The sequence below is a fragment of the Octopus bimaculoides genome, chromosome 3, assembly GCF_001194135.2.
Source record: "Octopus bimaculoides isolate UCB-OBI-ISO-001 chromosome 3, ASM119413v2, whole genome shotgun sequence".
Lineage (NCBI taxonomy): Eukaryota > Metazoa > Mollusca > Cephalopoda > Octopoda > Octopodidae > Octopus > Octopus bimaculoides.
This window is the reverse complement of record NC_068983.1, coordinates 134,997,957-135,007,287: the sequence shown is the minus strand read 5'-3', so window position 1 is coordinate 135,007,287 and position 9,331 is coordinate 134,997,957. Positions and strand designations below refer to the sequence as shown.

General features: G+C 35.8%; 2 protein-coding genes across 3 annotated transcripts in view; one reads left to right on the top strand and one right to left on the bottom strand.

The window, feature by feature from the left end:
• LOC106871997 (zinc transporter 6) overlaps positions 1 to 3,024 on the bottom strand; it is a 17,135-nt gene extending 14,111 nt beyond the window's left edge. Inside the window, exons 1-2 of the mRNA XM_052966792.1 lie at positions 2,821 to 3,024; positions 1,029 to 1,126 (exon numbers count right to left, since the gene is read on the bottom strand). Coding sequence (XP_052822752.1) covers positions 1,029 to 1,126; positions 2,821 to 2,902 — 180 coding nt within the window. The 5' untranslated portion in view covers positions 2,903 to 3,024. The remainder of the gene's footprint in view (positions 1 to 1,028; positions 1,127 to 2,820) is intronic.
• A 37-nt stretch (positions 3,025 to 3,061) lies between these two features.
• Positions 3,062 to 9,331, top strand: part of LOC106872003 (uncharacterized) — a 21,876-nt gene continuing 15,606 nt past the window's right edge. The window contains exon 1 of one of the 2 annotated variants that reach the window (XM_014918806.2): positions 3,062 to 3,313. In XM_014918806.2, the coding sequence (XP_014774292.1) occupies positions 3,220 to 3,313 (94 nt within the window). In that variant the 5' untranslated portion in view covers positions 3,062 to 3,219. The remainder of the gene's footprint in view (positions 3,314 to 9,331) is intronic. The other variant, XM_014918805.2, reaches the window with a different exon arrangement.

The window sequence follows — 9,331 nt, the reverse complement described above, 5'->3', positions numbered from 1 at the left end:
AAAAAAAAAAAAACGATTTTGTTGACAAAAATCTTTTGTTAAAGGTCTAAAATTTTAGAGGTTAGTTGAGACAAGTTTTATGTCTCACTTGCAATTTCTTCTTTATATTCCAGAAGAATAAAAAGAGATACAAGAACATAAAGCTGTGTTTATCACATAAAGTCCAACTTGAGTTAAAGAGATCAATAGTTATTGCTCTAAAGTGGCAAAAGTAATTCAAAAATGACTGTGCAAATAAATAATATTGGCACAAAACTACATTTATAGAAGATTTGTATAATTACTGAAGTGCTTTATACATATTTATTGATGCTAGAGGAATGAAATGTAAGATCAACCGCATTTAGTTTAGTAACCTACCACCATTTTGGCAACTCCAAAGCCCTGCAATGCTTCTAATAAAAACATTTTACATCATTTATCTCTGCATTATAACCTTCAACATACTAGAAAGTTGCCACCTCAGGATATATACACTAAACAATAGATACAGACACAGACCTTCTAGCTCAAATGTACACTACCTCACAACTACCTTACTGTCTTAACTGTTGCAGAAACTACTCTTTCTTCAGAGATAACATCACTCAAATTATCATTGCAAAACCCATTGCCACAAAAATGTTAATTACAAGACATAACAATTGTGAGTCTAATCTTTTAAAACTACCAATCAAATTGTCATGATTTCAAACCTCATTGCAAGGCTCTAGCACACAAAATTCTGTTTCAATTTGCCTGGCCATCAAACATTAGCACACCGTGCAAAATGCTTAGCTGTATTTTGTCTGTCTTTATGTTCTGAGTTCAAATTCCACCGACGTCGACTTTGCCTTTCATCCTTTCAGAGTCGATAAATTAAGTACCAGTTGCATACTGGGGTCAATCTAATCAACTGACCTCTTCTCCCCCAAAATGTCGGTCCTGGTGCCTAGAGTAGGAAAAAAAAAAAGAATTTGCCTGGCCATCAACAGACTCTATTCCTATTTAATACTTAAGTATTCAAAGCTCCAATAAAATCCATTTCACTCATCACACACCGAGAAAAAAAAATCTGTATTTCTTGTACTTACAAGTGGTTGATACTTTGGTACTATACAACTGGCAGATTCTTTATTTCCTAGAACTAAAAACAAATCAAAGGGAACATATGTAAGGACATTTTTAAAAGTGATAATACAACTGAATTAAACACATATAATCAGTAAAGTTTGGATATCAGGATGGTAGTTTCATGAATAGTAAGTAGTAAACAGAAGAAAGAATATTTGTAAGGCAAAAACTAAACCAAAAATAATTACAGAAGAGAGTAATGCATGGTGTTCAGAGATGCAGCTAAAATATGAAGTTTAACGAGTCCGTTTAACAATCAGTTGGTGCTTTGAGTCAGATTAGTTCTTATGTAGCTAGGAATAGATAACAGCAAATGGATGTGGCAGTCAATATATTTTTGATGTTTAATACGACCAAATTGTGAGAAGGTCCACAACTAACATAGAAAGTATGTAGAAACTGAAATAGTTTTGAGTTAATGTTGGACACACACGTGTGCTGGTATGGATGTGTTGAAGTCCATTTCCCAACTAAGTGGTTTCACAATCCCACTGCACAACAACTTGGGAAAGCATCTTCTACAGTCCCAGACCGGCCCTGTGAGTGAACTTGGTAGATGGAAACTGAAAGAAGACCGTCGTTTGTGTATGTGTGTGTTACTGCCTCCTTATCTTGTCATTACGTGATAGTTGGAAGCGAGTATCTCCGTCATGCAAGATACGTCCTTTGTTTCCAATCTCCCGAGACATGTCTGGTCACACAGAAATATTACTTTGTTCGGAAATCAGGTTATGGCTGGCGATAGGAAGGGCATTCGGCTGTAGAAAATTTGCCTCAACAAATTCCGTCCGACCTATACTAACATTGAATAAATGGACATTGGAAATGGTGATGATGAACATCAGTCTAGCAACATAGGAAGGAATTTCAACCATGTTTCGTGGTCTGCTACCACAACAGCTCCTTTATAGGATCCAGTTAGCTCAAGACATCATCAGGAGGAACCACGTCCGGTTTCGGCCCTTATTCCTCTACTGTTTTGACGTGGCGGGGCCACCCCCTTTCGGAGGTGTTTTCGGCTCTGGTGCTGGGTGCATGTCTTCTTTCACTGTTTGTGACTGTTCTAATTCAACTGTGGAATGTCCCTCGCTATGGTTATTTCCCAGGAGTTTTCCAAAACTTCATACATATTGACCAGCATTCGGCATAAGCAGTATCAACTGTATCTCTCGACATGGCATAAACAATATTTGGACATCACTCGAAATTTACTTTTTGTAGTGTTTGTGCGCAAAGTTGGATCATTGGGATCAACAAAATGAAGAGTATAGTTAACTGAGTTATGATTTAGAAGTTGTTGATAGCCATATAACATTTAGTTTAAAATGGCGAATACCTGGCAACACTAGATCGAAGATGATAGACAATTATGTCGCAACACTTCTATTAGGGACAGATACGACACATTTCAAGTTGTGTGGCGTTCTATCATTCCAAGAATTCAGAAGACCGGTCGATAACCCTAAACCTATCCTATGGAATATTTTTCCAATAATTTCTTTTGGATTTTACGCAGCTAAAATTTAAAAAAAAACGAGTCCATGTATTATAAATTTGTTATTGCTACAGAATATATGCCTTGCCAGTTTAACTATTAAATGAACCCTACTTAAACATGTTAATTATTTGGATAAATAAAATTCCCGTTTGAGATAAACATTTCAACTTTCTATTCATGCACTTTTTGAACTTATCCATTCAACTCACCGTTGTAACCGGAATTAGAAATATCTACGGTAACACTGCTGCTGATCAAATCAGGCATTATGTTATGGTTATGAGCACTCATTTTCCCGACAGTTAATTAAACTTTAAAAAGCTCACAGCAAGACATAATTCCAATAAGCACATTTCGTTAGTAAAAGTACATATGTGGCACTTGGCTTCGTACACAGAAGAGTACCAATGTTTTTGTTAGTATGAATAACGTCCCTTGTCTATTCCCAATCACAACAATCATTTGTCATAAAGTTGCGGCTGTAAAACAAAACAGACGACAAATATGTAAAAGAAAAGTTTGAATGAAGAAATAGACGTTTATTTTTCTAATTCTTCTACAAACAAGACACGTGTTTGACAGAACTAATCCTCTTTGACAGCAAGAATATGTGGTTAGGCCAAAATAAATTTGTTTCCAGTGGCCCTTTCAGTGCCATTCTTTTAGGAATGGTACTTGGATTACTTCTAGAGAAATCGAAAGGTACTCTAATGTTTTGTTTATATTTAATTATTTAAATATTATTATTACATGATTTATTGTGGAATGTTTTCTGCTAGGCCAGAACCTTAACAGTAACTTCAAACATATAAAGTTTTTTATTTGTAATCTCTTAAAACTCTGTTTTACTAATCCGTATTTATTACATGTATGTATCCGATTAAATTCTAGCGTCTTTTCTGGTGATCACATTTTCTCACTCGTGTTTGACAAATTAAGTGTTTGTAGGACAATGATGGTTTGGACTAGAAAATATAAACATGAATTACGCGGGATTGCCATGAAAAGTGACGACTAACGTTTCGATCAAGGACTTTAACAAAGAACTTTCATCTTATATATTACCACTTCTCAGTAGACACCTATACATCCCCCTTTTGATTATGTCTTTTAGAAAAACAAATTTGCCAAGTTCCTTCGGAGGCACAGGTATATATTAAACTGTTTTAATTCTGGCTTGGCTTATCTATTATATATGATAAAGCTACCTAGAACGCACCTTTTTCTCCGCGCAGATCACTTGTGGCGGGTGACGTGATGCATTGGCAAACAAGTTCCGGTATAAACCCTTCATAATACCTGGCAGTGTTGGCATACCCCGTGTGTAAAATGGCTGGATAATATAGAGAAGACAGTAGACATTCAAAAGAGTTCAAATCCAACTGGGGTTAACTTCGACTTTAATCTTTCCGGAGTGAATAAAATATTGATTTCAAATTTTGGCACAAGGCCAGCAATTTCAGGGGAGTGGGTAAGTCGATTACATCGACTCCAGTACTCAACTGGTACTTATTTTATTGACGCCCCCGCCAAAAAAAAAAAAAAAAAAATGAAAGGCAAAGTCGACTTCAGCGGAATTTGAACTCAGAATGTAAAGATAGAAGAAATAACGGCATAACTACAGGGTTTTACCCCCCAGACTTTGGGAGGTCATAACTTTCAGAAAGTCTGGGGGGTAAAACCCTGTAGTTATGCCGAAATAACTAACACTAAACATTCTGCCCGGCCGCCATGGAGTGAATAAAATTACTATTTGTGAAGTATTGGAGTCAAGAAAATCGACTTTTCCCTCTTACGAAACTTCTAACCTAGTGCCTATATAAGAAATCAATTTAATTTCATGTTACATTTTTAATGAGGTGAATAAACTTAGACCGTTCTTCTAGGCACCGTCTCAATTGATAGTCTTGCGAAATTTGTCTTTGATTATAAACTTTGCTGAATACCTTGTTCACGGCCATAAGTGGATGAGAACAACAATAGGTTCCCAAAACATTTTCTAGACATGAGTTTAGTTGGTTGTGATTACTTCAAAATTCCAGTATTTTTACAAACCTCTTATACCATCGTTATTTCTCTTGCATACCCCGTATGGAGAATCTGGTATATATAAGCATACAGATCCACCTCTGACTTTGTTTCATCGTAACTTTCAGGAAAATGAATATTTCTACGAATCAAATTATCTACAAACACATTTCAGACTGAGTTGGTTACGATTACATTGGAACTTATCGTGAAAGCATTTTCTGAGTGAGGAAGGAAGTTTGTTCCCTCATAACTTTCAGAAAAATTGATCAGATGGCTAGATTACGGTTCTGTCAGAATTCATTGAGAAACAACAACAAAAAATTGGTGAGCGGACACACATACGTACTGATACGAATCACTTGTATATCTACAAAATGAACTTTGGAACCGTAACTTATATCATCTGAACGGTATATGTAGAAAATTTCTGAAAGTTACGCGGGGAACAAATGTCATCAGGGCACACTTGTGTAGGTATGCTGGAGAAACCTTACAAATTTTATGAAAACTCTACAATTAAATACACTAAAAGTGTTTTTGTATATAAGTCCCTCTTCGCTAACGGTGTTGAACCAAAGTTTCATTAGTTAACTTAAATAGACTTATTACTTTTTCAGAGGGGTTATACTACTTCATATTAGTTATTGATATCGATCACAATTGGCGCATAAGCATCCCTGCTAACAGAGAATAAGGGTTTAGAGACAAAAATAACTTAATAGTTCGATGAGAACGATCAGGGTTTTTGGTAAAGAGAGCAAGAGTATGATGGGAATCTCACACAAGGCAAATAACTTTATATTGTACGGTGTCAAAAATATGAAACAAATTCTGCCAGTTTGCCACAATAAAAAAAACCCCATCAAAAGTAACAATTGTACTCTTGAATTTATGTCGACTGGGGCATAGTATACAATACACACGGAAACTCTCTCCCTATGTCACAATGAAAATGCTGCTTGGTATGGACTGCTTCTTTCAGCCAGGCGAGCTATTCATTAGTTTCCACCCAGTCTAAAAAAAATAGTGAAAATAAAAAAAAAAGACTTACAGAAATCCATTTAATTGAATATTGTCAGTTGACTTAATGCATGTGTTCTTTTGATTATACATTCTATACTACAAGTGATAATTAAATTATATACCAATAATTTCATTGGTCGTATATGCATATATTTTGCTTAAGAAATATAATGACCGTTTTTTTAATATTATGTATCAAATGTTTCGTACAAGCGAAACCCGTGGAAATTCCACGCGCACCTACACACACTCTTATGCAAAAATTAAGAGTCGTCAACTACATTTTATTTATAGTATAAGCTTTTAAAGTGCACGAATTCCATCCATGCTCGAGCTCTTTATATTCTGAATTATTAAACGATAGATTGTCACCCAGTTTAACACCACCATATAACCTTTGAGTCCCTTTAGTTGAGTTCATTTTGTTCCAAGTATTCTGGCTAGTTAGCCAGCTTCAGTATCATTTTTCCCCAACAGTCGGGACAACTTTCAGTCGAACGAAGTAACTTCGTTCATATTTCGATTGTTATGATACTTTGCTAAAAGTGTGTTAGAGTTATTGCCCTTTGATTCTAATCTGATTCTTCATACGATTCCCATTTACCTGAGTAAAGCTGCTTTAGGGCAGTCGTATAATGCTTTATTGATATTGTTTCTGTACATGTGATGGATTGGCAACATCGTTCGAATCCAGATGAATTGCCCTTTAGTGAAAAATATACCATAAATAGGCTCAAAGATGGAATATTTTTAGACAATAAAGAGAAATGAGATTTCTCTTTAGGCTTTATTATGTAATTTTGTTACCATGAAATGTAAAAATGTTTGTCATTATAAAATGTCAACAGTCACTGGAAGGTCAAACATTTGTTTAGAGAAAGTGGATAATGTACCCAAATATATGTATTTACGTATGTCTGTCTGTCATTGTTCAGTTTATTTCAAGATTTCTTGCCAATAGAGAAAGAGCCTGTTTCTAACTTAGATTCAAGGCTTCTTCATTGGAGTTTCAACATGAACAACTGGGTATTTTTGTTTGTTTGTATGTATGTATGTATGTATGTATGTATGTATGTATGCATGCATATGTGCAAATTTGTATATATGTATTCTCGTGCATATAGTTGCATATCTAGACATGCTGATATAGATTTAAATGATAAGTTTCTTGAAAGTGTAGTGAAACTTCTCTCTCGGGCATTCAATCATAAATGATAACGAAGCTGCTAACATCTAGTCTTCGGCTGCCTTGGACCCTTCTGTCCATCATCCTGATTGGTTCTTATTTTTGCGCGGCAATTGTCCCCATGTTCTGCTTGCTAAGGGGGCATTACATCCAATCGTGGCTTTGGGATAAAGTCACGTGAGATAGAGTTTTACTGGGTTTCCGGTGAGCCCTTTTTCGCCTATAAATAAGCCCGATCCAACGACGGCAATCGTCTTCGATTCTAGATCTCTCACAGGTCTGGTCGTTGACCACACATATACAGAACACAGCTACAGCCAGTTCCAGTGCCGACGTCTTCACCACCAATGTACTGTCTACCACAATGTCGTGCGCCAGCAATCCCACCACCAGGGACACACCAATATCAACAAACCAGGTTTTATCGACGCTGTTGAGTGGATTGTTTCCACTCACGAACAATAGTCAGAACTAACCAGCCAGAATATTCCGTACCAGGTAACACAGGTCGCAGCATTCGACGCTCAACACATACATTGTGATACTACAGCTCTGCTCCTTGACCACAACTTCCTGCGTATAAACATTCTAAATCTTGTGTAACTTTAATACGAACTGATTTTTCTCTATAGACACTCTTTCTATGTTCTGTGTTACTTTCTCTCACTCACATATTGTACACACACTATTGCTTATAATATTGTCCGTCACTTCACATTGTTGTATACCTTCTCTTGTATCAAAAGGCCTGATTTATCTACTGTGTTAATTTTATATGTCGCATGCACGCACAAACAGACACAAACAGTTTCACTTTGTTAATAAATTTATTCTCATTATATATCTAACGGTTGAGTTTGTCCTAAGTTCTTATTACTGGCACTATTATATATATCTTCTATTATATATATCTTTATTTTTGTGTTCGACCGTGCGACGTGGTAAAAAGGAGCTTTTTCCCGTCTACGTCGCCATCTCCTTTGGTTCGCACGGTCGAAGTATTACAAAAGTTTTACAGTTCCAGTGATGGATTGGATCTGTAGTCTTTGAATTAGCTTTCTCTTCTCCGATCTTGAGAAGTCTAATTTCTCAAGATTGATATTTAGGCAGTGTGTTACATATCCCAGTATCCCAATAATTACAGGTATAAACCTGAACTTGTAATCTGGATAGAGTAACTGCAGATTTCTCAAAAGTTCAGTGCAAATATTCTCTTTTTCTCTGACGTTCAGCTTTATGTTAACATCCACAGGACAGCTCATTTCTACAACTGTACACAGTTTCTCTTCTCTATCACAAATCATTATATCACGTCTGTTGTGCTAACATTTTAATGAGGTCTTCAATGGGACATTCCACCAGTACTCCTTTTTATTATGATTGGCTATGGCTTCTACCATACTGGGGGTTCTTATTTCTTTGTCCTTGGGGTTATCCTTCCGACGGATTTCATTATAGAGTGTCCTAGTTACAACAACATCTCTCATCGGTAGATAATACCATGATGACATTTTCAGACAACTGTTTGTGATGTGGGTGAAACCTTCATGTTAATTCCATAAAGCCTTCATCGGTTGTCACATTTTACTGCTTTTCCTGCATCTCTGTCTCTTGAGTGTGTGTCTTTTCCTTGTTTCAGTCATTAGACAGTAGCCAAGCTAGGGCACCACCTTGAGGAATTTTAGTCAAACTAATCAACTCCAGTACTGAGTTTCTTTTTAAGCCTGGTACTTATTCTATCGGACTCTTTTGCTGGACTGCTAGCTTATAGGGATTTAAATACACCAACAGTTGTGGTGGGGGACAAGAACACACACACACACGTGTGTGTGTGTAGAGAGAGAGAGAAATATTGATCAACTACAACTGACTTACCTCAATTATTGTTGTTGATCAACATTTCTCCATTTTCTGTTTACTTTAAATTTGATTCCTGATAAACTCATGTTTATCTTTGTCATTACCTATAATCTATGGGCATAATATGCTTGTATATGTATGTCCAGGGTTAACATAAGTAATTATACCGGTAGTATAATGGATACTTTTATCCCTTAGACAGTTATTCCAACCTCTTACTCTACTTACCTTATATATATAGGGGGTGCAAAATTAGTAACCCGGACAAAACGAATAACTTCTGATTTCTCGTTATTTTCTCCCTACCTGTTTGAAATCATTACATTGCAAGTATTGATTCATTATTTTGTACTGTTGCATCATCTTTAGGGGTAAAAATTGTTCAGCATAGTTGTTGTTGTTGAAGTTGGGAGAGTCTGAAACATTGTCTTTTTTTCAAGAAATTTTTCTTCAAATTTGACCTGATTGTAATTGAGGTAACTAATAAAATATCTGGATAATTGTTGGTGTTTATCACTCAGTATTCTTTTCTTTGTTGGATTCCAAGTCAATTTTTTCCTATACTAATGTCTAATTTGATAATTTTCAAATTTCAAAAAAAAAAAAAAAAAAAAAAAAAA